General features: G+C 40.9%; 3 protein-coding genes across 16 annotated transcripts; all 3 read right to left on the minus strand.

The window, feature by feature from the left end:
* Window positions 1-1,115: 1,115 nt before the first annotated feature.
* LOC103721497 (protein HOTHEAD-like) lies at window positions 1,116-7,114 on the minus strand. The gene is made up of 6 exons (XM_008811740.3): window positions 6,824-7,114; window positions 5,437-5,788; window positions 2,663-2,973; window positions 2,115-2,500; window positions 1,438-2,009; window positions 1,116-1,320 (listed from the first exon to the last, which is right to left on the minus strand). Exons 1-6 carry the CDS (start codon window positions 6,891-6,893, stop codon window positions 1,263-1,265), a joined length of 1,749 nt encoding a protein of 582 aa, XP_008809962.3. The 5' UTR covers window positions 6,894-7,114; the 3' UTR covers window positions 1,116-1,262.
* A 3,314-nt stretch (window positions 7,115-10,428) lies between these two features.
* Window positions 10,429-22,660, minus strand: LOC103720074 (receptor-like serine/threonine-protein kinase ALE2). 12 transcript variants are annotated; one of them, XR_001880132.3, is made up of 14 exons: window positions 21,729-22,660; window positions 21,459-21,640; window positions 18,345-18,515; window positions 17,133-17,261; window positions 16,760-16,864; window positions 16,477-16,686; window positions 16,330-16,401; window positions 15,946-16,053; window positions 15,437-15,811; window positions 13,912-14,175; window positions 13,168-13,590; window positions 12,497-12,740; window positions 11,296-12,404; window positions 10,429-11,177 (listed from the first exon to the last, which is right to left on the minus strand). XR_001880132.3 is itself a non-coding variant. In XM_017845916.3 (12 exons), exons 1-12 carry the CDS (start codon window positions 21,535-21,537, stop codon window positions 11,765-11,767), a joined length of 2,820 nt encoding a protein of 939 aa, XP_017701405.2. In that variant the 5' UTR covers window positions 21,538-22,660; the 3' UTR covers window positions 11,238-11,764. The 12 variants fall into 12 exon arrangements, 1 of the variants encoding a protein (XP_017701405.2); XR_001880134.3 differs by having other exon boundaries at window positions 17,133-17,216; window positions 21,459-21,646; XR_001880131.3 differs by having other exon boundaries at window positions 21,459-21,646.
* A 423-nt stretch (window positions 22,661-23,083) lies between these two features.
* Window positions 23,084-25,901, minus strand: LOC103720129. 3 transcript variants are annotated; one of them, XM_008809704.4, is made up of 3 exons: window positions 24,856-25,900; window positions 24,016-24,127; window positions 23,084-23,817 (listed from the first exon to the last, which is right to left on the minus strand). In XM_008809704.4, the coding sequence occupies exons 1-3, from the start codon at window positions 25,857-25,859 to the stop codon at window positions 23,731-23,733; spliced, it is 1,203 nt and encodes a 400-aa protein (XP_008807926.3). In that variant the 5' UTR covers window positions 25,860-25,900; the 3' UTR covers window positions 23,084-23,730. The 3 variants fall into 3 exon arrangements, with proteins under 3 accessions (XP_008807926.3, XP_026665595.2, XP_026665596.2); XM_026809795.2 differs by having other exon boundaries at window positions 23,728-23,829; window positions 24,856-25,901; XM_026809794.2 differs by lacking the exon at window positions 24,016-24,127.
* Between the last annotated feature and the right edge of the window lie 1,394 nt (window positions 25,902-27,295).

The raw sequence follows: 27,295 nt of genomic DNA on the forward strand, positions 1-27,295 counted from the left end.
GCACTAATCCACCAATCTAACTTCTTCCAACTGTTGTCCCGTCCTCAAAGCTTCACCAAATACCCTCTCGCGTGGTTTGCCTTCTCTTATCATCCCTTCCATCCATCGGATTCCTAGTTCAGTAAGGTTGCTTCTTCACCTATTCGACTCTCCCTATATAAACGGTCGAGGACTACTGCTATATGCACTCAACCAGTTCTGCCAGTCGGTCAAATCCTTTTATTTCATTCGCTCCACGGGGTTATTCCATTTCATGGGCTAGTTAGTTTACTAGGTCTGGGAAGAAATTTCATATTCGAATGCAACCCTGCCAAAAAGTAGGCATTGGACCTGCTTCACCGATAACCGGAAAGAAGAAGTGGTGTTTGAACTGTTTTCATATACATGTGTGATAAATCCAAAAAACGTCGGGACTTTCTTCCCCGTCAACCACTACGATGGAAACGACACGACAAATCAAGACCCGGAAAGGAGAAGGGCTGGATTGGATTCAAAACCGGAAGCGGTAAGGCTTCGCCGTTTGAGAACACCGGAGGTTCGGGGGGTGGGCCCCCGGCCTTTCGTCTAGTTAAATTACCTCCTATTTCCCCCCGAGGGGGGCTTTGGGGGGGTAACGTTCCATGGCCTAAGGAAGGGGAGGGGAAGTTTCACGAAAATATTGTCTACGAAATCAAACTCTATATATAATTTGTCATTTGATAGGCACTGCATATCTTTCATGAAACAAATGAAGAAATTTTTTTTTTTTTTTTTTTTTTTTGGACACACCAGACAAGAGCAATCATATCCTGCCATTGCCACGAAGGTTATACCAAAATTTCTGCAAGAAGCCTCTAAGCTGCTAAGGATGTAGTTTGTAAATCCGAAGGAACTGACCAAAGCAGCCTCGCTTTCTTCGCAGGAAGACGAAAGCAAACACTTCATGAGAAACCAAGTAATGGCAACCACATGAACCTAGTTAAACGCCCACCTTTTCGATATATCATCAATAAAAATTGAACTCCTTAGCTGTTGTACATGAAGCACCGCTGTAGATCCTGAGAAGCCAGGGGTAAAGGACATCAGCAGTTTTCACAGTACAATCTATACATTGTTCCACAGAGTAACACCTAGGAGGCTAGAACGGATGAATTTTCCATTTCTTCTCTACTTTTGTTTTTTTATTTGAATACATCGAGATGAAACTGGTAAAAGTTGGTACAATACATTCTTTTCGTTCTTTTTTCTTTTTTCTCTCAACGCAACATCAGTCACAGAGAGAGCTACAGTACTCCTCCTGCTCTCCTTAACCTCTCCCTGAGTACCTTTACTCCCATGTATCTGGATATCGAAAACAATGGAAACAATCAGTAATTAGGGAATTCAGCAAACAGAGCTCCTTGCAATTAAGAACTATGGAGAAAGATCAAACTTGTGAAGCATTTACAATGCTAATACCTGCCGAGCATCATGACAGTTGCCTGAGGGTTAGTCCCCGGCGAGTTAAAGAATATCGAGCTATCGATCACCCGCAGGCCGGCGATGCCGAGAACCCGGTAGTCACGGTCCACCACCTTGCCCAGATGGCATCCGCCATGGTAGTGCCAGATTGTGGTCACTGTATCCCTGCAGAACTGCTCGATGGATGCGGTATCATTGGTGTGCTTCGGTATCAAGTTCACATTTGCCTTCACGCTCATGTTCAGCAACCTCTGCATGGAGTGGCCACAGTCATCATCAGAGAGGCTAGCAAATTGCCTCGTCTGCACAATCTTCTCGATCATCCTGATCCCGTAGACGCACCGCCGGAGGTCGTGCGGGTGGCTGAAGTAGTTGAAGGTGATGGAGGGGTTGCTGTCCACATTTGTGTCGACGAGGCTGAGTTCGCCGGTGGAGAGCGGGCCGTCGATCTTCTCCAGTATGAAGCCCCCTTGGAATGCCTCCCGAGGGAGGCTCCCCTTGTTCTTAGCATACTGCCTGGCTGCTTCCAGGGTCCGTTTCTTTGGAGGGATGGTGGAGAGCTGCCCAATCTGCGGTGAGCTAGCTGCAGTTTAGTTGTAGGAGCTTTTGAAAAAGAAAAGGATTAGAGGAGAGCAAAAGATGGATAAAATAGCTGGTGGATGATGTTGCCGGACCTCAGCTGACATGATCCCATGGTGGCGATGGATGCTGTCCGATGACTCGCTGAACCCGCTACTGGCCTCGATGAACGAACCGGCCTTCGTGATCCCGACGGTCTGTATCAGGGACTGCTTCATAGGCTTCTTGGTGGGTATGAAAATGGAATTCATTGGGTTGTCCGACATGCCTTTTCCGACGTACTGGTTGTCGAGGACCACCGGAATGTTTAGCTTCCTGAGATCTTCCTCGGGTCCAATTCCACTCAGAAGCAGCAGCTGAGGGCTTCCAATTGTACCAGCGGACAATATAATCTCACTGCTCCCCCCATCATTGAGGACTGCTTGGTGTTGCATGCCGTTCTCATCCTTGAAGAGGACTCCCACTGCCTTGGGCTGCTGCCCTGTTCATCGATTTCATGTTAGATATATGATGGATGACCAGGATATCTTATCCCTATGTTTCGTTCTGTTGGTAATTATTCTCACTTCCAGCACGCTACGTTCAACTGAAATAACTGCTATTTCAGAGAAGGCGGCTAGGGTTATTGCTCTTAGGCCTCTACCTTGCGTATCGAAAATAATCTTCTGAACTGTGGCATGAAGCAAGACCCTGAGATTCCTTCTATGTCCGGCGGCGAGCAGATCAGCAGCAGTGCTTCGGAATCCATGCTTGTCGAAGATGGTGCCGCCAACCTTAGTCCCATACAGATGGTCGTAGGTGTAGCCATTGAAAGGTGACACCCCAGCTTCCAGCAGCCCTTTCCTTAGTGCGGCTTGCCATGGTGCGATCTTGGGCCAGTGAACGATCCTCTTTTCGATCCATGGATATGACTCATTCACCAGCTCACCGTTCCAACCTGCCTCCCTCACGTAGCTGTGAAGCCATGTAAAACTTAAACGGATCAGTTCATTCCTTTTATGGCTTCCTGAATTAGTGGAAGTTACGATCCCCATAGCTTTACAAGCTAAGGGGAGGAGAGCAAAAGAGCAGCTCCATTCATTAAGGTGTAAGAAGGTTGAATAAAGCACGAGGTTGGTGGGAAGGGGAGGTTGGAATTCAGGTACCAGAAATTAAAGCAGGAGGTTGGAAGGAAGACTCCATGACATCAAGGGCAACCATCACCACCACCATAACAGCAATAAAATCAGTTTTCCAAGCTTGCCAAGTTTTGGAATTAATAGTGAAGACAACATATATATTTATGAACGTTTATCAGATTGTTTATAGCCCACTAGGCTCCCCCTTGTATCAGGACAGACGAGTGAGTTTTTGAGTGGAAACAAAAGATGGTGTCTAATGGACAGGAGGCAGTAAAAGGGTCTTTCTTCCCAGCTACTACAAGCTTCTTCTAGCTAGCCAGCATCAATTATTCAACTAAGAACACAAGCAGTAAACAGGAAATTTTTTTTTTTCATGAATTCAGCAATGATTTGAATATTTTTTTTCCTCACTACAAAGAATAAGCTAATTAACATCGCTTTCCATTACTATATTGTATGATTTATTGAAGATAGTGTAATCTGAAAAGAAAATGTGAATGTCTATTAATTCCAGTACATCTACTGATTTGCACAAATTGTTCTCTTTCTGAAATTGGTCGTTATCATCTCATCACTTATCAAAACCATGCAAAGCGAAACCCCCATTTGCCTTTTTCGTTAATTGTCATGCATCGACATGAGAAGTGGATTCTATCTACTTGCAAGTGCTTTTTCTTAAGCAGTTGACCATGCTTTTCTTAAGCAGTTAGCATCTCATCAAGCAATTGTTGTCTTTGAAGCAACCAAATTTTGTAAGTGCTTTTCTTAAGCAGTTGACTTGATGGTCATGAGAGATTGCTTGCATGAAAGAAAAAATGTTGAACGATGTTGCTAAGTACTTTATGACATGGTGATGCAAAAATTATCTTGATGCCTAGATATGCATGCACATGAAAAGAAGAAAACTTCAAAGAGGTCGTGATAATCTAGACTTTGAAAAGGCCTCATTACCATTACCCAAAAAAAGAGGGGCCTCCCTATGCAAGTTTTTACTAGTTGTAATTAAACCAAGCATGCCGGCCTTGGTAAAGCAGTAGAAGAGCTAGGATAAACCAAAGCCACTTTAATTAAGAAAATTAAAGAAAGTACGAAGAGAACAAGATAAGAGACAGTCAGAACAGGAAAAAAAAACAGTAAAGCAAAATTCAGATGTCACTCGCTATTTTAGTCTTAAAATACTAAATCACGCTTTTCTCTAAATAGAAGGAACTTGTCAAATGGTGCTAGCAAAAGAGCTTGAATTGTTCATGTTTCGACGACTCGGACAAAAATAGGCTTATCTCAAACTTAGATTTTTAACATTAACTAACCAAAGAATGACTACTCGGAAGCATATTGTTGGTGTTTTTTTTTTGAGAAGAGGTTATCACCATTGATATAGTATATATTTATCAGCTTGACCTCAGCATAGCCTGACCTTGGCAATTGGTTGAGGTGACGACCTCAGCATCAACTGAACCACCAATCACTACAATCGATCGAGTTACTGACCTCGGCAATGGCCGACTTGCCAATGTGAACCATCATACCAACCTGCACAAACTAATCAACTAGCAGCACAGACACGTCCCCAATTCAAAGCATATTAAAGATAGTTAAAATCCGTTGAAGGCATGATTATGATCCCGCTATTTATGGGGCACATTGTGGGTGGTTATAGCTCATCCCGCATGATTGACGGATCTACACCATTATTCATGGTGCATGTGACATGCGGAATTTTACTGAGTAGTTAAGGCTCACTGCTGCCTAACTCGCGCGGTAATGGACAGTAACCCTCACTCTATAGTCTCTATAAACAGTATCCAGAGGATCTCCAGGTCGGCTTTTTAATCACTCTCCTACCATGCAATTCTCTCAAATCTCCATTGTTTCCTCCAAAATTTATATCTAACTTAGGCATCACGTGGTCTCCCGCCAGACAAACTCCGACTAGTAAATTTTCTTTTCTCGATTTCAGGTCGGATCACTAGTACCAGACCCAATTTGAGCTCGCCACCGCAACCGTTCTCCAGCTCATCTCTTCGGCTCGGATCACGTCCAATCTCTCTAGACAAACTCGATGCCCGTCCGACCTCACCACCTTCAGCTAGGACTCTGGTGGCAACAACCACCGCTCAGATTTCAACTTGGAACCTCTCACTTGGAGAGATAGGTGCCAATAAACTGTACTACCAGCTGCTGGTTTTTTTTTTTCTTTGCATTAAAACATGGTGAAGAGACTAATAAGCAATTCAGCACAAGGAAATAACATAACAGACAAGAGCAGAAGATCGGAGATGAGTTGGACGCATACCTTGGGCTGGCTCTGGTGTAGAAGCCGGCATTGATGCAAGTCGCCCCACCTAAAACTCTAGCTCGGGCATTGATGACACCATCGGTGGAGATGAATGGTTGAGAAGGAGCAGTGGGAGAGGTGTCAGCCAGAGAGATGTGGAAGTTCTCCAAGTAGGAGATGTTGCGATTGCCATAGGGGGAGCCTCCCCTCTCCAGCAGCAGAACTTTGTATCTCTGAGAAAGGGTGGCAGCCAAGGGGCACCCTGCTGTTCCCCCACCAACTATGATGTAGTCATACCCTTGTGGTGGTGTTGAGGAGAACCTGCTTGCTCTCTCCAGATGTGGATGCCTCCGCTTGTGGAACCCCCTACCTGATATTATAAAGCAATGCATCACAACTTTTCCAGTTTTCTTTTCTTCATTCACAAAAGAAAATTTTTGACTGAGGTGGAGGATTTGAACTCGAAATTTGGAAACACATTTGCACTCGGATTTAACAATCTCAACAAGCCAGTTTGAGATTTTCAGAATTGCAATGCAAGAATTACCGGGTGTTACCTTCTCTTAAAAATTGTTAGCCGTATAGAAGCTGTGTATGAGCTGTATTGTTAGCTGTATATAAGTTGTATATATGAGTTGTACATAACCACCTTCAACTATAAAAAATGGGCTATGGCACTGTCTGGTGGAAGCAATTGGCCTTCAGCACATATCTCAAGTCTTACCATGCAATTATAACAAAATGTCAATCAGGATTACTACAAAAACAAATTCAGCTTTCTCTCGGAAGAAAAGGAAAAAAGAATTAATCTATACATAATGCAGTAAATTAGCTCGAGTTCTTAGCTTCCAATCAGAGAACATACATAAGGAAAAAGGTACGCATCGTGACTCAATTCGTTTGGAGTGCAAAAATGCATGTGGCTTTTTCTTATATAAAATCCTAGAAGCATCTCAAAAAATATATAAAATCCTCGAAAACTTCTCTCCTTTTGCAAACTGAAGCCTTATCTTACAACAAAAAATAAAAATAAAAATTTGGGACAAGAAACTAATCAAACCTATAGGAAGAAACTCCTAAACTTCAGAAACTGTAGTTTGAAAAGTTAGGGGAACCAAAATCTTAGAATATCTAGAGAAAACTAACTGCCAAGATGAGTAAAAAGATACTCTGAAGGTTGAGAATTTGGAAGATGGTGGGGTTCCAAGAATTCATGCCAAATGGGAAGTAGTTCTCTTCTCAGAGAACTGGCCGCCGCCTAAAATTCTAACCAACGGAGGCAAATTCCCCTGGTTTTAACTTTGAGATACAGAAATTTTCTCACAAACTTTGAGACATAACAAGCATACAAAAGTTCAAAAATGAAATCTAAAGTATTCGGGGAAGCAAAAAAAAAAAAGCAGACCTTGTGTTGATCCAAATATGCTGAGGAACAGCAAGATTTTAAGAAAAAGCTCTCCCTTCCTGCAAGCCATGGGTCTGAGAGGCAGCACGAACGCCAGGAGAATAGCGTGGTAGTGCCGCAGTTCCTAATAATAAGCGATAAAAGCCTAAGCGCCAAGTCTGGCTCTCCTTGGTGCTGCTTACTCCTCTTATTCTTCCCTTATTTCTCTCATTCTCTCTCTTCCTCCATTAGATGCAAGTACTAGAGACAGTGCAGGTTTTGGTTAATAAAGCTTGGTGCATTTAAGGGAAGGTTGGAAATCATTTAATGGAGGCATGAATGCTAGGCTAGCTAGCTTGGAGCAGTCTTCACCGTAACATGCAACGGAACAAACTTCACTTACCTCATTCCAAAAGAGACGCTACCGGCTTCCCCCCCATTAACCACAGCACAAACGTGTCTGCCCCTGCTTCCCAGTGCTCACCACCTTGGAGCTGATGAGAAAACTATGGGTCGCCTATGCTTTTGCCACCAATGTGGTAGCTCAGTTAGAATGGAGCGTTTGCTTCTAACCAAGTGGTTCCAAGTTCAAAACGCGCGGACGTCGATTAAATTCGAAAACCGGATGCCCCACCTCTGAACACAAGATCTAGAAACACTACTGATCGGCTCGTACCAAGGTGGCGTCGGGATGACGTACTCACTCGTAAGGAGGTTGCCACGTAGGTGGGGCCATCCGCGAGATGGGGAAGGTATGAGAAATATAAGTATGTCTCTACCTCCAAGAGGGTAAGGGGTGCTTTCTATCCGTATCGGACATATTCCGGTGGGAGAGAGGCCCAGTGTGGAGTTGCTATGCAGGAGAGGTCCCCCCTTTTTTGAGGAAAAAAAAAAGGTGTCCACTTGACGTACCTATCTTTTAGTAACCAAAGCAATAGATGGGAGTGGCAATCGATCTGGATCAGATACATAATAGATTAAAAATCTGCGGGTCCCAATTTGACTTTTTTTATTAAACAGGTAATCTAATCTGATCTTTAATATGTTAAATCAAGTTAAACGGATTTGGATGATTAAGTATTGCCGCCCCTAATATTTTACCAGTACATGCTTAGCGTACTTCCTTCTAATTATTACTCACGTAACAAGCAAATGATTGTATATTACTTATATGCTATTGTTATCCCCGCCACATTAAACATTTAAACTCTCATTATTCCTCCATCTATCTCATTTATTCCTCCTTCCCTTATATAACCACCGGCCGAGTCCCGGCGGCGGCTCCTCCTCCTTCAGCAGCCATTCCATCAGAGGCACCACCTCGGTGGCGTGGCCATTGGTCGTGCAGGCGGCGACCATGACCGTCCACGAGGCGACTCTGGTGGGACATTTGGTCGAACACCTTGCGGGAGGAGATGACGTCGCCGCACTTGGAGTACGTGGCGACGAGGGAGTTTGCAGCGACGGGGTGGGGGGCGAGACCTGCTACAAGGGCGATGGCGTATAGGGACAACCGAGGCGGATGGATGCGAGGCCGGCGGCGGCGTTGAGGGCGGAGGCAAAGGCGTGAGCGCTACATTAGACCTCCTCATTGGATCGGAGTTTTCCCTCGGTGCGGATCATGGCCCTATATTTGAGACCATCAGATGATTCAATAAGTGATTCACGTTAACCTCTTCTCTTTTTCTTTTTTTTTTTCTCTTTGGGCTCATTGGTTCGTGAAAAAAAGAATGGAAAAAGTATGGTCAATGAAAAAGTAATAAGATGCCTCTTATTTGGTTGGAGTTTTCAAATAAAAAAAATAAAAAAATTATATTTTCATGAAAATATGATTTCTATGAAAAATATTTTCCATGGAAAATATGGAAACTTACTTTTTTTCGTGAGCTAAAAATCACTTTATTTTTATTTTTTTCAAAAAAGCTCTTCAGCATTAAAAAGACATTAAATACCTAATTTTTATTAAGAGTATAATAAAAATTACATATAACTTGTTCAAAAAAATGGATGGTCAACCAACATCTGTCATTTTTCTATTGTCAACTAAAAATACCAAAAGTATTTTTTTCAGGCATCCTCTTATCAGAAATCTGCTTCTCAGAAATCATTTTTTTAGAAGAAAAAATGCTTTCCGCGAACCAAACAACCTCTTTATTTTTTTTGTTGCTAAGGCAGAGGAGTTATACTACAAACATGCCCAAAAAAATTAGCAAACAAAGTGCCCTAGGCAGCTTCCCTTTCTGGGTTCACAAGGTACCATGCGAATGGCGCGACACCCCTCCCCCTTTTACAATCCGGTGATGTAGAGCACCGTTACGTGAAAAATTTTTAAATTCTCTCGACATGATGCCATATATCGTTGAGGACCACAATGACCGTTATGCGTCTTCGAAGGTGTGGGCTCTTGACGTGAGCCACATGGTCTCGAGCACAGTAGACTAGAAGTTAATGAGGCAATGTAGTAGGTGGACTTGTGGAAGTTAGGTTTGGATCAATTGGAGAGCCGTACCAGTCCAACCACAAATCAGCACACATAATTAACATAGATATAACAAAAGCAAAAAGAAAAAGAGAGCAATGCAGATGTGTTCGTGTGTGTTAGTTTGTAGCTAGACTGATCTATTAGCTCAACAGTAGATCTGGTCCAACTAAAAATTTTAGAGAATCGCAGGATGAGTCATCCATGGCTGGACTCATGCTTTATACGGCGCATTTATTTTACCAAAGTGCAGCTGGACTTGTTGCTTATTAAAAAGAGGCTGGATTGTGGTCTACCATTCATGCAAAAGAGGCTGGTGTGGTGTCTCACTCAAATCTTTAAATGTAACGCGGCCAATTAGAAATATGGGAGGGCTGCATCTTCCCCTTTCATCACGTTTGCTTCACTTGAATTCTAAAGTGAACCGCAATGGTATGGGATCACAAATAGGAAATGTTTATTAAAATTCGGCTCCTCATTTCTCATGAGAATTTATACTTCACTTTTAAGACTCTGCTGGTTTTTTTCAGCTTGCAAAGCATGCATGCATCGAAAGCAATTCCACAGCTTTCTTCTACAGTTCAGGTCTCTGTCATTGGGACCAATATGTCCTATATTTGCTTAGGGTTGTTAAAGCTTCTATTATAACTATGGGTACATCTTAGTTTTTCTTACCATTAATAAGAGAAAAAAAAAAAGGTTGTTCTAGACTTTTCTTGCAGCTAAGATTTTTGTTAGCTTTCTATTGCTTCTAAGTGTAGCATGTTCCCCTGAAATAGATGTTCTTACCATTAATAAGAGAAAAATAGTTGTTCTCGGCTTCTTGCCTATGGTTTACTCAAGAATGGGGGCAGCATACAGATACCCATCATTGTAGGAATTTGTAGCAGTACTGGTATCTTCCAGATTGGAGCTTTTTGTCCTAGTGGTCGATCCTCTGATTAAGAATCTGAGGTCCTTAGTTTGAGTCTTGAATGGTTCATTTCCAAGTATTTGAGCTCAGATACTTGTAGTGCGAAATGGATCTCCTCCCTTTTGCCCGGTGGAAGAAAAATCTGTATTAGAATCATAGGCACAAGAAAAGATGAATTGACTGGAGAAAAAAAAAGGAGTGCCATACTAATAGATTTAGGTTACAAAGGTGATGTACATTAAATCTCGATTCTTTCCTCTTTCTATCATTTATGAGAGAAGAAATCATGTTGTAAATACATTTGCCTGAATATATATATTTGACCAAAAAAAAATGAAGATATTGAGAAAATTTTAAAAGTCTGATCCATGTATCTCTTTGGTTCCATTAGTTAGTAGAACATCTTATTCTATGTACACAACCCCTTGCAGAAATACATAAGAACCTGGAAGATGAATTCGCTTCTTGAAAACTGTTATCTGCAGCAAAACCACGCTGAAGGTTGAGCCAATAATCAAGCAATTGACAACCTATGGACAAGCAGCTGAGCAAAAACATGGCAAGCAGTGGCATTCAAAAACATTTAAAACTCATCCAAGTACTCCATACCAAATAGTGGTCGCTTCGGTGGTGAAGATTTGGACAGGACAACCCCAGCTAGAACCAGATAAAGCCAAGCTTGTCCAGGACGACCCCAGCTAGAACAACTCTCAGGTCTCATCATAGAATACAGGCTCACATAATAGCAAGTCTTGCACTCTGCAGACACAGAAGAGGGGAGAGGAAAAAATAGGTTTCTGGTGGGGATCATGCTTTAACCATAGGGGCCATCTAAGCAGCCTCAATGTTGGTGAATGCAATTATTAAATCCTTTCCAGCTAAGCTGTCTCTTCAAGACTGCAACTCAAGAAAAGATGAAAGCAATTCGCAGCGGCAGGAGCGGCGGCAGCGGCAGAGAGCATGGCATTACGAGTATTGGAATTCTGAACCGCAGCATCAAGCATAAATCATAGGTTAAAGGTTTGTATAGGGAGAATAAGAAATTGTACATACCAATAAAGGCAGTTGAATAGATTGATCGGTGAAGAGAGCTACACTTACAGAGTCAAAAACAGTTAATTGGAGTAGCAGTCTTTATTCCAATTCCAACTACAGAATGATCCTCATAAGCCAAGATTCAGTATTCCAGTCTGGAGAAACAGAACTGCATCAATAATGTACATTGCCATTGGGCAAAAGAATACTAGTTGAATCCTCCTGATTTTCTTAATCAGAATAACAAGGAAGCTTCTTTGAACATAGCAGCTTCATTAGTCAGATTTCTATTTGTGCCCAAAAGAATAATGCTTCTTGTTTCAGTCATGTTTATCCTTCAAGAGGATAAGCTGCAAAATTTTCCCATCTTTATCCAACCCCCACCACGAACTTCTCCAGTTTCTTAGGGATTACTGCTTCCCTTTGATGAACAAGGGCCTTCTGAACCCTACTCATCCTAGAGCATGGTCAGCTGCCAGGATAGTTCTGTTGATGGATCTGATCTTCAGCAGTGATGAAAGGGAACCGAGTATTCCTACACCCACTGATCACTACTCACAAAACCAGTGCCGAATCTCCCAAGCTCGCTTGCACTTCCTGATGAGAAGCCTCTCACTCTATGCCAAAACTGCCCATTCCTACCTATTCTGAGAGGGCCTGAGCTTGAATACCTTTGGAAAGATCCAGAAACATTCCTTGTAAACCTTGCTAATGTGTTGAATATATCAGATGCCAATATCACCCTCTCCGATTCCAGATCCATCCCTGTACTGATCCTTATTTCCATACCCCGCATAGATATCTCCTCCTGGCTGCAGCTTCCTGATCCTCTACACTCATCACCATCGTTGCAGACTAGTGTTAAGGCTTGAACAACCTCGCCCATAAATGGACGCTGATTAACTTCGGGCTGAACACACATTGAAGCAATGGCTGCAACTTTTGCCACGCTGCCAAATGGACTGGTGCCAAGAGACGGATCTATGATATTCTCTAATCCATCCTTGCTAGTAAGATGCGGACGAGCCCATGTCACCAGATTTTCTTGTCCTGGAGGCCGCAACATGTCAACTGGTTTCCTTCCCATTAGGAGCTCAAGGAGGACAACACCATAGCTGTAAACATCGCTCTTGACAAGAAGATGCCCCGTCATTGCATATTCTGGGGCTACATAACTACGAAAAAAGAAAAGCACAGCTTTTATCATTTAAAGCATCACATTGAGTCATAAGCAACAAGATAATTATGACATGTTAGAGCTATATACCCAAAAGTTCCCATAACACGTGTTGAAATGTGCTCGTTTTCCTCATCCAGAGCTGTTCTGGCTAGGCCAAAATCAGACACTTTGGGAGTGAAGTCATGTTCCAACAAGATGTTACTGGCTTTGAAATCACGATGTATGACACGAGGGCTTGAATCTTCATGCAGATATGCTAGACCTCGAGCAGCACCAAGCGCAATCTTCAGCCTAGCATTCCAATCAAGTGGAGCAATTTCCTTATCCGCTCCTATGTAGAAATCACAGTTCAAATTGTTTCTAAGAAGCAGCTTGAAATCAATGAAAGGAAAATACTAAAATAACATGATGTAACTAATGAATAAATTTTTCGTCGGCCTAAACCTAAACTAGTTATCTCCGTACCCTCGGGGCAATTGGTCCCAAGACTGATAGGCCAGAAACAAACTCTATTATGTTCAAACAAGGTCAACAATTTGACCAACTGGAAGCATGCAGACAGTGATAAACGTCAACAGTTGGAAAACAAGCCCAAGACTGATAACAGATATTTTGGGGCTAATGCTCTACAATTTGGATAGCCACTGGAGTCGCTGATCGAACTAAATGTGCATTATGGATGATATTTCGTGAATGACTGAATTATTAAGCAAAAATATTCTGCATAAGTAACATTAGGAACTAGTAGCAGTACTTACCATATAGATGAGATTCCACACTGCCATTTGGAATGAGTTCATAGACCAGACAGCGGAAATGCTCCTCTGTGCATATACCAATCAACTTTACCAAGTTTCTGTGATGCAAGCGGCTCAGCATCTCAACCTCGGCCAAGAATTCCCGGCTACCCTGCTGATCATCTCTCTTGAGCACCTTAATGGCCACTCTTCTTCCATCCTCAAGAGTGCCTTCATATACACGTCCAAAACCACCTTCACCAATAATTCTTGAATCATTAAATTTGTTCGTAGCTCTTTCCACCTCGGCTAGGCTGAATGATTTTGCTGATCCGGTGCATGTTGCAACACTAGGGTTGAAGGATGCTGAGGCAGAACTTGGCCTACTTCCAGATATTGTACGTCTACTCCCTGTAACTTTTTTGGCATATCGAAAAGGATATACTACAAAATAAAAATCACATTAATCAAAGGTGTCTCTAGAATCTCCTTTTATTAACATGAGCAAATGGAGACCATTTTTGATTCTGGGGATATACCAGAGACTGTATAAATATTTCGTGTTGAATATTTATTCTATTATTACCTATGGTTAAGTTGCTAAAGTCTGTACATACAAAATGAACTGGATCAGCAAATGTAACTTAATGTTAACTAGAACGATGTTATTGAGAGTTGCAGATTTGAATGTCAGTTTATTATCATCCTTTTTACCAACTTCTGATAAAATCACCATCACACAAATTGAATAGGAAATATTATTACCTGATGCCTTTGCAAATGAAGGTAGCGATATCTGTGGGGTTGGTTTTGGCAAATGAGAAATTTGTCTATGTTTCAACAAGAAAACGCACACAACTCCAACACATAATACCAATGCTATAACAGCTGAAAGAACTATGATAGCTATTACAGTGCCACTTTGTTTTTCTTTTTGCTTTCTCAAATCAACCCCAAGAGGATGTTTTGTCCTTGAGTTATTGTCACCGCCATAAACATTTCCAGGTGCCGTAGATGGTGGAGGAAGCCCTGCATATATAATATAAAAGAAAATCAAGACAAGCCAAGCATGACAACAGTCAAGTATGCACTACCAGAAAGAAACTTTCGACAGTGAAAATGCTTTCTCTCCATGTATCATGTCTCACCAGATGCTTTGAACTCTAAACTTCCAATTAACTGAGCACTTCTATGACATTCTATTAGGCAGAACATCACATCATGAGAGATCCTAGCCCTCCATCTTTTCCAATTCATCAAAAATGAGGCAAGTTACCTTTTTTCTGTTTTCTAATCAAAAAGCACCGCTGCAAAAGATCTATGCTAGTTAGGATAAGCAATATATTAGTTCTAATATTGAACCCGAACTCTCGAGTGCTTGAGGCTCCTGGTCATTCTTTTTAACATCTCTCTCTTGACATTGTAACTACTCCCATCTTTAATAAAACAACTCCGATGAGAAAAACAGTTGAGTCAAACCTCCCAAAGTTGGGAGTTTATTTTCAAAATAAAATCAATAATGAAATTATTTAATCAGATTGGGGGATCACAACAATCCATACTACCTCTCTCATGCATCACACGTGCCACACTCCAAAGTGCCTCATTGTTTAAGAGGCTCTAAGTCATGAAGTTCCAACCCCCTAGAATCAGTCCTATTAAACCCCATATAGTTCAATTCTTACTCTTAAAAGCAAGGTCCGCCGTACGGGTACCGGTCGGCATACTGGTGGCCGGCCGGACCGATACAGTACCGGTCCGGTCCGTACCGGCCAGGTACGGCGCGGAGCTGTGGTTCTTTTGAAAAAAAAAATGACGTACCGATGAGAACCAGCCGGTTCGCACCGGTATGATGCCGGTACCGCTACCGGCACGGACCACGTACCAGTCGGCTCTCCTAAAAAACCATCCGGTACTGGATTCCACGCAGATCCGGTACTGATCTAGGGCTGGACCAGTACGGCAGACCATGCTTAAAAGTGAAGAGAACCTCCCAAACCAAGCTTATATTTATAAATTATAAAATATGCTTAATCATACCTCTCCCATGCATCAAACATGCTGAGGATGTTATAAGAATAAACAAATGTACAGCATGTGCCTAGATCTGACTGTTTATGATGCTAACAGAAGGTAATGTGGCCCAGTTAGTCGATTGTTCAAATCATCCATCAAAAATGACACATGGAGATATAAGACGGCACTCCATTTTACGCTAAACACTTTGCCTGTGCAACATAAAATTTGCATGGACTAACATGAGGAATAACACCAAAACATGAACTCTAACCTGGATAGAGAACATATAATACATCATAATCCCCAAAAAATGAGGGGTTTATGAAAACCTGCTTGTGCCCGAACTTCTCATAAACTAAAAATGCTGTGGTGTTGTCGAATTTGTCTCCAAGTGGCACCAGATCAATAAGTACAATAGTTTTGTCATTATCCTCACTGGCAGCATTTGCTCCCATGATATGGACCAGACTTTGTTTCATGAAAACCCCATATGCAATTTCTTGGGCAAGCTCAGAGACTAAAGGGAAGAATGTGTATAGTGCAATGCTTAGACGAAGTCCAACTCTTATTGGCATCACACAAGCACATGGTGATCCTGGAGCGCTATTTGTTAAAGGCTCTGTGCAAGATAATGGCATAGAACAGTCTGCAGACAAACCAAATAAACAATGATTGCAATTGTATATTCAGCTAGACTTGGAGAATCTCAGAACAATGCAATGGGAATATCACAAAAGTTGACAACTACGCGGTGACAAAATGATGACTCTCCGTACCTACCTAGATTAGGTGGTGGAGGCGGTAATGAATGGAAAGGTTGAGGCTGTGGTGCTCTTGGCTTTCCTGCGGCAAAACCAGAAGGAGAAAGCACAGGAGATTGAACAGGCCCTGTAGGCATCAGCATGATCAAAAACCAGTAACAACTAGTATTGTAAAAAGGGAGAAACATGTATCAGAACAAGAGTACAAAATAAGAGCACTAAGTATACGTTTATTTTGGCTAGATGGGAATCTTATAGATGGGGAAGGCGTAGGGGTTCCTTCATTATCTACCGAGTAAAATGGAGCTCGGGAAATGAAGGGCCTGAAGAAAAAGATACAGGGTCTAGAGTTAAAGCAATAATACATCTGTTTGCTCTGGATGTTATTTAATAAATTTAAGACCTCGAATAAAAGGTGGCAGAGCACGATGCCCTCTACTATGCTTTGGAAGTGCAGCTGGAGGATGCGAAGGAGCTGGAGAAAAACATCTGCCTCTTATTAAAACCCAATGAAGGATCAACATAACATTTTCAGTTGTATCATTCCAACCTGGATTGTGGAATTCTGCAGAAGGAGCAGATGCAGGGATTCCAATTCTTTTCCTAGCTGTTGGCTGGCGAAATGAAACTCCAGGTACTGGTGCATGCCCATGAAGTATCCTTTCCATTGGAGGTTGGGGATGTGAATTGGAAGGAGCATTTACTGTATTTGAGGGAACATCAGCCTCATGTGGTGCCGGGCTTATAACAGGAAAAGAGCCTGTGGAAAAGATTATCACTGGATTAGCATTTTTAACTTTTCATTCATCATTTTTCAAGGAGGAGATGAGTACCTTTTGTGTGTGAATAAGCTGTGGGGGATAAAGGGCTAGATATATGCCTTGGTGGTCTCCCATGGTTGACAAAAGAAGTGGTGGGTGCCAGAGAAACAGCAGGCCCTGCACATCATACATTGCCACAAATGCACTATCAACATATAAAGATCAGTCGTGGAATCGGTGTGTTGGAGAAACAATAGGTGTTGAACATCATAGATTGTGCATGATCATTAAAAAAGATCCATCATACATTCCAACATTTTGTTTTCAGCGAGAAGAAGAAGAATACCTTTTGCCACAAATGCATGATCAACTTCAAAAAAAAAAGACACGAAATTTGCGGCTTATATTTTGGATCTAGTATTTTTTTTGTTAAAGAGAATAATACCTTTGGGATGAGAATAATTTGCTTGTGTTGAATGACTGGACAATTCCTTTGGGGGTGCAGCAGTACGCATGCCATATCCATTCCCTTGTATGACAGGAGAAGCAATTGATTTAGGAGGAACAGCCAGCTCTGTACATCATTTATCACCATAAATGCATGATCAATTAAACTTGAAAAAACTGTAAGCCAAGGAACGATCGAGGATACAATGAACCATTAAGCAAGAAATCCTGAATGACTAGTAAAATGCCAACAGAATTTAGGTCGGCTGGCTGGTGCCTCTCCTTAGTGGAGAGGTTCCAGGTTTGGTCCGAACAAGAAGAAGAAAAGCATAAAGTGCTCAAATGCTTAAGCTGCAAATTTGTAGTATGAGGAGCAAGTGGTGTTGTGGATGGAGTATTTTCTCTCTAGCTGGAAACACAGTAGGTGGTTGGAGTGGAGATTTTCTTGGAGACAGCGAAACTGGTTCAGTCACATAGACTTAGATATTAGATTTATAGAAAAATCATTCATTGGCAACCAAGTGAATGTGCTGTTAATTAACCATATCCTGTGCATGTGGTACTGGAACTGGAGAATTACTATTGGGTGCCTTTTTACAAACACCAGCCACAGGCACTCCAATTCCAGTATGTGCTAGTGGAGGGATCATATAGGATGGAGAAAGATCATGAACTGTAAATGTATATTTAAAAAAAAAAAACTTTCTGAATTTGATAACAACCCAAGAATATCATGAGAATAATTTGTTGATGGAAATTTGCCCTCCCAAACATAAAAATTTGATGCTAGACCTGGTATAGACAGAGATCACTGTTGGTCCTTTTTTAGTTGTTACATGATCAGGTGCAGCACTAGGAATGGTATTACTGCTTGGGTGGAAGGGAGTAAAACCAGAGACTTAGGCTGTTCGGGCATGTACAGCAGCTCCTAACATGTAAGCTTAAAATTTTAGCAAGTGGCCTTAGATTTCACAAGAAATTCAATATATTTCCATCAAGGCTACCTTCAGGGACCATTATTTGATATGTGCATATTCACTTGATTATGGAAGATACACAGGTGTAGGTCCTCTCTCTTTGACATGTGGTAGGGCAGGTGATATGTGTGAATGGGATTCATGGAACCCAGCATGAGAACAAAAGCATTTATATCCATGTTAGTGTTTGGAAATTCAAATCAACTGAACTGGTCCTAAATATTAAACTGTACTTGGTGGTTCAAGTGGTGGAAGAATGGATGGAGCCAGCATGCCTGAGGGCTCGAGCTTCAAATCCGTGTCATTTGGTGGAGGCCCAGATGTTGTTGTTAGCAGTCTTCTGCGAGCCCATGGATGTACATGTGATGATTTTGATAGTTTCTGTACAAAATTTGAAATTGGACCTACAACAACAGTGTTAGTGAGATCATATAAGCACATAGCCATGCTCTGAAGGTACACTAAAGTGTATTTCTAAACCATGTAAAAGCAGGCATATGTAGCCAACAAATTCCCAAAATGTTACATGGAGTTGTTGTTAGGGCAACCGCTGGGACACATATATCATATGCAACTCGCATTTTGCATGTCGTTGTAATTCAGAACAACGTTCCAAATACAATCATTCTAACAGAAGATGCAACGAACTGGTTAATCCACATTGGATGCATCAGTTACTAATTTAAGAAAATAATATATTTTTATGTATTTTAGCATTATAAATTGGTGTGATTTAGAACATCAGCTTAATTTGAGCACAAGTATTCATCTCGTAGTCATAAATTTCAGTAAATAATAAGAAAAAGTTATGTTATTCACTCTAGCAATGAAAATAATAAATATCAAAGAAATTAAAAGACTCTGATTTCAAATTCCATCTCTTGCTGCTTCCTCCTATTTGCTCCTACATAGGCATCTCTCTGTAAGGGATATATGTGAAGTAAAGGAAGCACAGATATGAAATCATATAGAAAAACTCACATACACAGCCTATTGAAAAAAGCAATTATTAGCATGGTGTTAACTTCTTCTCCAAACACAGACTCCTCTCTAATAATAACATGTTGTCTCTTTACTAGTCAGAATTAACAAATATCCCCAATAAAGTAAAGCATAACACAAATTGTCGGTCAGTTGTTAAAAAACATTACCAGTTAGTGACACTATAAAGAAAAATTGGTAGCATGTTCACAACACATTTTGTTATTAAATTTTTCATTGAACCTATTAATTAGAGTGACAAAGAAACTTGACATAAAGAGACGATATTTTGCATCCAATGTAATAAGTATAAGGAGATCTTGAAATAGGCATGTGGTGAAGCGAGGTATGCTCGATCTACATGTTCTCGTGGAGTTGGGAACCCTGACAGGGTGTGTAAGCAACAAGTCCACTCTGTTAAGGGAACCTTGCTTAATAGCTCATGTAACTTACCAAGACTAGATGCAAGCAACTAAAAATTATGGTGTATGTGTTGTTTTTACAACACATATACATTATTTTCATCTGCACAACCAGGTAGATCTAGTGCCCAGTTGACACAATTATCTGGAGGTTAACCATTGAACAGCATATAATAGTATTTTCCTTTTAATGCTCATACAGGAGTTGGATTTATAGGGGAACTGATTTTCAAGAACAAGCATCATATCCATTGAGCATGTGTTGGTATGTTGAGGAAACATTCCTAAGCATTATGTTTTGGTTGAAATTCTCCCACAACATTTTATCTGTCATAAAGGTAATTTTTCCCATTTGACCTTTACAACACCTCTGCTATCTTCCCCAAACACCATGATAAATGATCATAAGCAGCAACTATCTTTGGGGCGACCCAATCATGTCTTTCCACTCCACAGCACCAAAATAAATATTTTTTGCTGGCACACTCCATTGAGTGTCTATCATTATTATTAAAACTCAAAAGGACACATTATGAAAGAGTAGGTGAAAATTATTTTAGTTTGAACTGCAACTAGCGGTGTAACCAAACCAAGCTTGATCAAGCAAGAATCCAATCACGTTTGGTTTGAAATTAATTTCAAGCCTGAATTTCAGATCAAGCTTGAATTGTTTACCATTATTTCAAGCCTCATTTGATCTGAATTTCATGACCAGATTAACAATCCAAAATCAATCTGAAGTCAACTCGAGATTAAATCAAGCTTGGTTCCAGCATAAATGAAAGCTTGATTCTTGATTTCACGTTTCATTCCAAAAGTTTGGTTCGGATCTAAATTAAATTAACATTTAATTGATCCAAAGTGTAAAATAACACACCAGTGAGAACTTTAATCCAATGATCTATTATATAATTTAATTTAAATATATTTGACTTTACTGAGCCGAGCTTGATCGAGCTAGGTCAATTTTTGGCTCAGCTCGAAATTAATTTGGATCCTATTTTGCTGGTTCAAGCTTAGTTTGTTTAGCTTCAAACCAAGCTTGATTCAAACTTTTCTCAAGCAGAGCTAGAGCTGAGCTTGAGCTGCTCAGTCTGTTTGACACCCCAAACTGCAACTTACTCTCTTCATAGCAATTTAAATTTTCCAAAGCATACCATGCTCTGAGAAGGAATATGTCTGTTTCCTCTTTACGGCCCGAATGCAAATCCCAGAATTAACAGCTTCCAGTTAAGCACTTGTTCGGACTCAGTTTTAATCATTTAAGATCAAGTCCGGATAGGTTAATCCAGAACTTATGGCCGCAGATAATGTCGCTTTTTTTCTTAATTTTGACGTGCATGCATGCATTTCCAATATATTTTAAATCTTTTGAGAAGAAAGATTAGATGACAAAAGCATCATTTAAGCATACCTGTCTTGATGAGAAGGATGGGTCATCTGAGAGCAAATCTGGATGAAGTGAATGCAATTCGATGATGTTTAGGATTAAAGCAAGAAAATTCGAACCAGTTTCTTATGAAAACAAAGCCTTCAGATGAGCTGTATTACAATTGTGCAGACTTCTTGATGGTTTTAATAACATGTTTTGTGGGACTATAAGAACTATGTACCTAAAGCAAATAGTTTTCTGTCGCTTCTTCTAAACTGCATGAAATGAATCCTGAATCACATAACTACCTGCTCTCTTTACCCATTTAGAGTCGAATCAAAAACGTTAAAAAAAATCTCTCTTAACTCTAACCTGAAGTTTACCCAAACTTCTGTCGCTTCCCCGATTCCAAATTAGAATGGGAGATAGCGGCAAAGGGGGAAAAAGATCCAAGGTGGAGCCATAACAAAACCAAATAGTGTCCCAAGTTTGCTTTTTCTTTTTTTCATAAATTATAACACAGCTAAAGCATAACAAAAATATAAATTAAACACTTCTGCAATGAATTTTACCGTGAGATCCATGGACGGCCAGAAGAACAACCACGACTAGGAGAACCCATGGGCGAAGAGTCTCTCGCCATCGCCCCATCCTACTGCTCCCCTCTCACTCAACATAAATCCAACATCGAATAACTCAACAAAAGCTTCTCGTATCCAGGATCGAATAACTCAACAAACCCTCACAGCCACCTCTGCACCTTCCTCCACTCCAAGAAAACTCATATCAGGTGAAGCACAGAACCCAGAAAACCTAGAAAAGGACAGAGCTGAAGCACCCACCAGGAGTAAGAGATGGGCAACGCCAAAGGCGACAAATTTAAGCAAAACCATGTCGGCAAGCAGCGATTTTGATATCAAAAAACAAACCGGGACAGCAGAGGAAAAAGATCGAGAACGGTGTTCAGAGCAAATCTCCACAGCAAGAAACGAGGGCTTATGTTGCCATGACGAATAAAAAACTTCAAGTTAGCTCCTTTATGGACCAAAACCTCCAAAAATAGCTCCTTTACATGAGAGAGAGAGAGAGAGTGAGAGAGAGAGAGAGAGAGAGAGATGCTAAGGGGACAGTATGGTGAAGTTCAGCCAACAGCCCTTGGTGAATTGGAGGAAAAGTTTCTGAAGAGGAATAAAGAAATATATAATATGGGTGAGGTCTTTAGGAAGATATTGTGGGGGCTTTGTTTAGTGGGGAGGGACCAATCCTTGGACCCTTTTCTAGCACCAGATTCTTTGCATCCATCTCAGGCTCTCTATGTTGGTTGAGGTCATTCTTCCTAGTCTCAAGAAATTATATCCTACACCAAGCCAATCACAAATGCATGTTTTCATGCCTCCCATTCATCAAGGCTCATTTGGATGATTAATACTTTCCATCTCCCACCATCTTTATGGAGTGTGGGACTAAAAAGAGGGTGATGTTAAGGGTGGTTGGATGAGGCAATCGATTATAAAATCATTAGAGCTGTTTCATATGGTGATCTTGGAAGTTCATGCTAGGGACTATTGTTAGCTTAGTTTAATGAGAGCTTCATGGTTGGTTTTGGTGGAGTGCGATGCAGTTGCAGTAGTTCGAATGGATACTTAATATATGCCAATTGGGATGGACAAGCTGAAAAAGGAGGTTGGTAAGGACATCAATTTTTTTTCTGTGATTTCGAGCTATTTGACTCGATTAGGCCCTCATGCACTAGTTTCCTAGCACATGATGTTCGTGATAATATTGTTGCTAACAATAAAACCAAAATGAAAAAGATTTCCCATGTGCGCTTTTGATTAATTCTTGCACTTGTGTATTCATCTCTAGACTCGTCACAAGTAGAATGATAGTATAAGGTTTGATTTATCATTCTTTTGATATAGAAAAATGTCAATAATATTAAGATGCACTTAATAGCTGCGATGAGCGTGAGTCATGATTAAGACATATCATAGAGCAATCCAAGTAATTAAGTGTACAAATTTGTATATGATGTTCATTTCCATCAACAAACCTTCATGATCGAGATAGGATAGATGATATAAAGCATTGCTGAAGTATGAATCGGCAAGAAACTTTTCAAAGTCTGAGAATCAGAACTTTCTATTAGAAATTAGAGAAAAACATTAATAGTTCTGGAATCATGAGACGCTCAAGAGGATGAATATCGAAGAAATTATAGTAGTAATAAAAGCATACATAGCTATCCAATAGTATCATGAATAACTCAGGACTGTTTTACATTCTTTATCATTTCATGGACTAATAACCAGATCAATCTTTGATCAAACTCCTGATGGTCAGTAGAGATTATGTTAATAGTTGGAGACTGTGGCTGTTCTACATACTGTAGGCTCTAACAGTCTCGCTGCAGGACACTATACAAGATCCTTCCTTCTGCAATACTCTCTCTCTCTCTCTCTCACCCAACATTTTGTGAAGAGGTTGTGGAGTCACCATCGCATTGGACTAGTACCTGGGTAACTCTCACGCACAATTGAAACCACATGTTGGGACCACCACTATATGAAAAGGTAGAGGATTGGATGGCTGAAGCTAAGGCGCTATCCAATACCTATCAATGGACTCTTCCTGTTTGTTTGGCTGGTCACAGAGCTGGAGCTTGATTCAAACTACTGGTTCAGAGACAAGCAATGAAGGTTTCCTCAAGTGACCATAGAAGCCAGCATGTCACTGAAGGTTTGCAGGTAAAACAGCATCTCCCCACCTAGAATGAGAGTTTAAAATTCAGAAGGAAGAGCTCTTTTGGTTCCCCACTCCCAAAGGCTTGGTTGGTGGCCCCACTCAAACAGCAGAGATCTCAGTGGCATATAGATCCTTTGGATTTCTTTGATCTTCCCTTGGCTGCAGCACCACCGAGTCCTCTTCAATCTGCCATCAATGCTTTCCAGCAAAAGCTAAATCATTAATGTAGCAAAGAGAGAACCAATTTGTGACTACATCTATAAGAATGTAAACATGTCCTGCTTCTTCACAGTTTATGAGTAAACATTTTTTCCATGAAATTTGGAAATATTAAAAATTTTCTAAAAGAATTGATGAGAAAAAAGGAGGAAAAAAAAATCATACGGAAGAAGAGCTTGTACAATTCGTGAGAGTAAACAAGGAGGCAGCGCCTTTCAAATCATGTTCTGAAACATCCTCAATAGGGTTTAATTCTTCTTTCGACTCTATCTTACCACTGCAAAATTAAACAAAATAATGCAACTTTTAGAACCGAAGCAACAAAAAAAAAAAGAAAAAGAAAAGGAAAGGAAAAAAGAACAGGTGCACCAAATATTTAAAGCATTCATCATGATTATAAGGAGGCTTACGGTTTTTTTTCCCCTCTATAATGTAACTTATTATTGCTGTAATGAAACGTACAATTCTATTCATTTATTGTATTTAAAGGTTGGTTTTTGCCACTTTTAAAAACCGGTGAATTGGAGGTTGACCGACTAATCCGACCTTCTAATTTCCAAATCCAGTCCTCAAATCCCGATGCAACTCTAGGACATGATTTATAGAAAGAGAGAGAAAAATGCAGCTCATTCAGAAACCGGTGTTGTTCTGGAAATTTTCGTCCAAAATTTTTTATGTCAAAATAATGGTATGAGATATGATGGATTTGCATCTTTGTATAAAAAAAATATGGAAATTGCACGGAAATTTTCTGCTCTATATAGAAAGCTGAATAAATATGGAAATATATCACCATGCATTAAGGGTATAATTTTAAAATTTAACAGTATTTATCGAGTAATTAGAAAATTCAGATCCTCCTTCCATCTCCACGTCTCTTAATTCTAACTTTCAGAAAACATCCCTGCAGGTCTTTTATTCTTCTGTACAGACCGAGCCTAGCTTAATTTGAACCATAATTTTTTTAAGAAAATTTATCAGAAGCACGAGAACCCTGACCCTAACCTGCACTGAAATGGTTCAGCAACAGCAGCAGCAGCAGCGAAATTCTTGGCGGATTCCTCCTCGTCATCCCCTATCAATGCCTGCCTGATCTCGAACATGTCGACGAGCGACTTCACGTCCTCCTCCTCCTCCTCAACCTCGCACGGCATCGACGTTGTTGGGACCTCCATGTGGACGACCCCTCTGTTATTATAATTACGATGATGATTCTTGCCATTATTGTTATGATGGTCGTCGTGGGGGTCGTCATAATAGAAATAATCGCAGAACTGCTGCTGGGGTTGCCGCTGATGCATCGGAAGAACAACACCGACAGTGTCGTCTGCATTTAGAATGAGATTGGGATAGACGACGCCGAGGTCGGAGGCAACGGCGGTGGTGGCAGGGGATGGACCTGGTCGAGCCTGGGAGCGGCAGATGGCGAGCTGGCGGAGGACGAGGGCGAGCTCGGCGGAGTCGCGCTGGAGCTGGCGCTCGAGCTCGAGGATGATGCGGTAGCACCCGCCGACAGGGTCGTGGGCGCGGGCGTTGGACTGGAAGATGATGGAGCGCATGGCTTCGGCACGCTGGACGGGGTCGAGGTGGCGGATGCTCTTGAGGATGTTGCTGACGCCGAAAAGGCGGTGGGCGTTGAGGAATTGGCGTTGCTGGTCGGCGGGGAAGTAGGGGGCGAGGGTGCAGTCTCGATTGCACTTGCGACGCTGGTACTTGCAGGCGGCGCAGGCCTGGGTGGCGGAGGCGGCGGCGGAGGAGGGGCGGTGGGGGTGGGGATGGGAGGTGCTGGTGGCGCTGGTATTGGAGGAGGTGGCAGCGGTCATGGTTTGAATTAGAAGGGAATTTGGGCGATGGGGCGAGGTTGGTGGGGGGGAGTCTCCTGAGCCTGCGGTTCCGGCGGGCCTTCGGTGGGGAGGAGGGTTGAGATCGATCGCTGCGCGCTCGGCAGGCTGGTAGGGGAACGGACGAGCCAAAAAAAGGGGGGGAGGCGAAGGAGGGGAAAGGGCCATCAAAGAGGGAGAGATCTTGGCGGTGCGGAGACTGCGAAGGGGAGAGAACGAGATATTGCAACCCATGGGATCAGCTACCTGCGCCGCCCAACGGCTACAAGGAGAAATACAAAACGATCCTTGGATCACCATCCAACGGCACCCACTTCATACCGGAAAATGCCTGGCGGAGCCCGATCCGGTTTTTTTCCGAACCGCTGGGCGTGAACGTGGAATTAAAAAGAGATGCTATTTTTCATCACGCGATCTGCTGATTTAACATTGTAATAACAAGTTTTTTTTTCCACGAATATCCTCCTAAAAATTCAAATTCATAAAATATCTTTTTAAAATTTATATTTATTTCTGTACCCTCATAAAATACTATTTTCACATAATTACCCCTAATATAATGGTTCTTCTAATACCATTAATAAACACTATATTTATTTTAATTAAAAAAAGAATAGAATTTTAAAATTATATTTTTATATCTCATCGTGATCGTTTTATAAATATTTCTTTATGCACGTCTACTCATTAAAGATAGTTTAGTCATTTTTATATGAAACAGTTAATTTTTGGCATGGATACATATGCAAAAATAAGGATAAAAAAGGGTAGAATAGCAAAACAAGTGTTTACAAAGGTATACATACAAATATCAATTTTGGAAGAATATTCATACAAAATTCGATATTTAGGAGGATATTTATGCAAAAAATTCTTGATAACAATTGCTACTTGCTAATTTGGCAGTGGTTTTAGCTTCTTGTATATGAATGCCTATTGTTCATCGTTGCATTAAATAATAATAATACTGGTGGTACTAAGATAATGATTTAAACAATGGTGGGGGTTTTGGTAATGTTCTTTGTCATCGAATAAAATATTTTTGTAATTTATGTAGCTATTGAAATTTAAAATTCAATAGGCATTTTTCTTCAGCAGCCACAACAACTTCATCTAACATTTCTTTGACATTTTGTTTTCATGTTGATTGGCATTTGCTATTCATTTTCAACAGTTCAAAATATTGATGGGATTGGAGTAATGGTTGCATAGGAAGAACAATCTTGTGCAAGTAGAGGAATCATTATACCTATATCTTCGAGAAAGATTGTTGCTAGGGCTTGGTTCCCATATACAATAGCAAAAAGATCATTGTTAATCTTTAACATATCAGATTGGTAGCAAGATTTCAAGTTTCAAAACTTACATTATCCTTAACAAAAATTAATCTTGGAAATTGCGGCTATTTTCAGATAGCCTTTGTTGATCTTTATGCAAAAATTTCAGCTTAAAAGGTACAATTTCTTCATGGTTTGATTTCAAAAAGCTCTTAGCGTTTTCTTATTGTCTCATTCTTAAGGACTTGTTTGGTTCACATAAAGAGGACGAAAAAAGTATGGTCGATGAAAAATGGAGAAATACCTCATGTTTGGTTAGAGAATTTT

The sequence above is a fragment of the Phoenix dactylifera genome, chromosome 11 (genome assembly GCF_009389715.1).
Source record: "Phoenix dactylifera cultivar Barhee BC4 chromosome 11, palm_55x_up_171113_PBpolish2nd_filt_p, whole genome shotgun sequence".
In the NCBI taxonomy this organism is placed as follows: domain Eukaryota; kingdom Viridiplantae; phylum Streptophyta; class Magnoliopsida; order Arecales; family Arecaceae; genus Phoenix; species Phoenix dactylifera.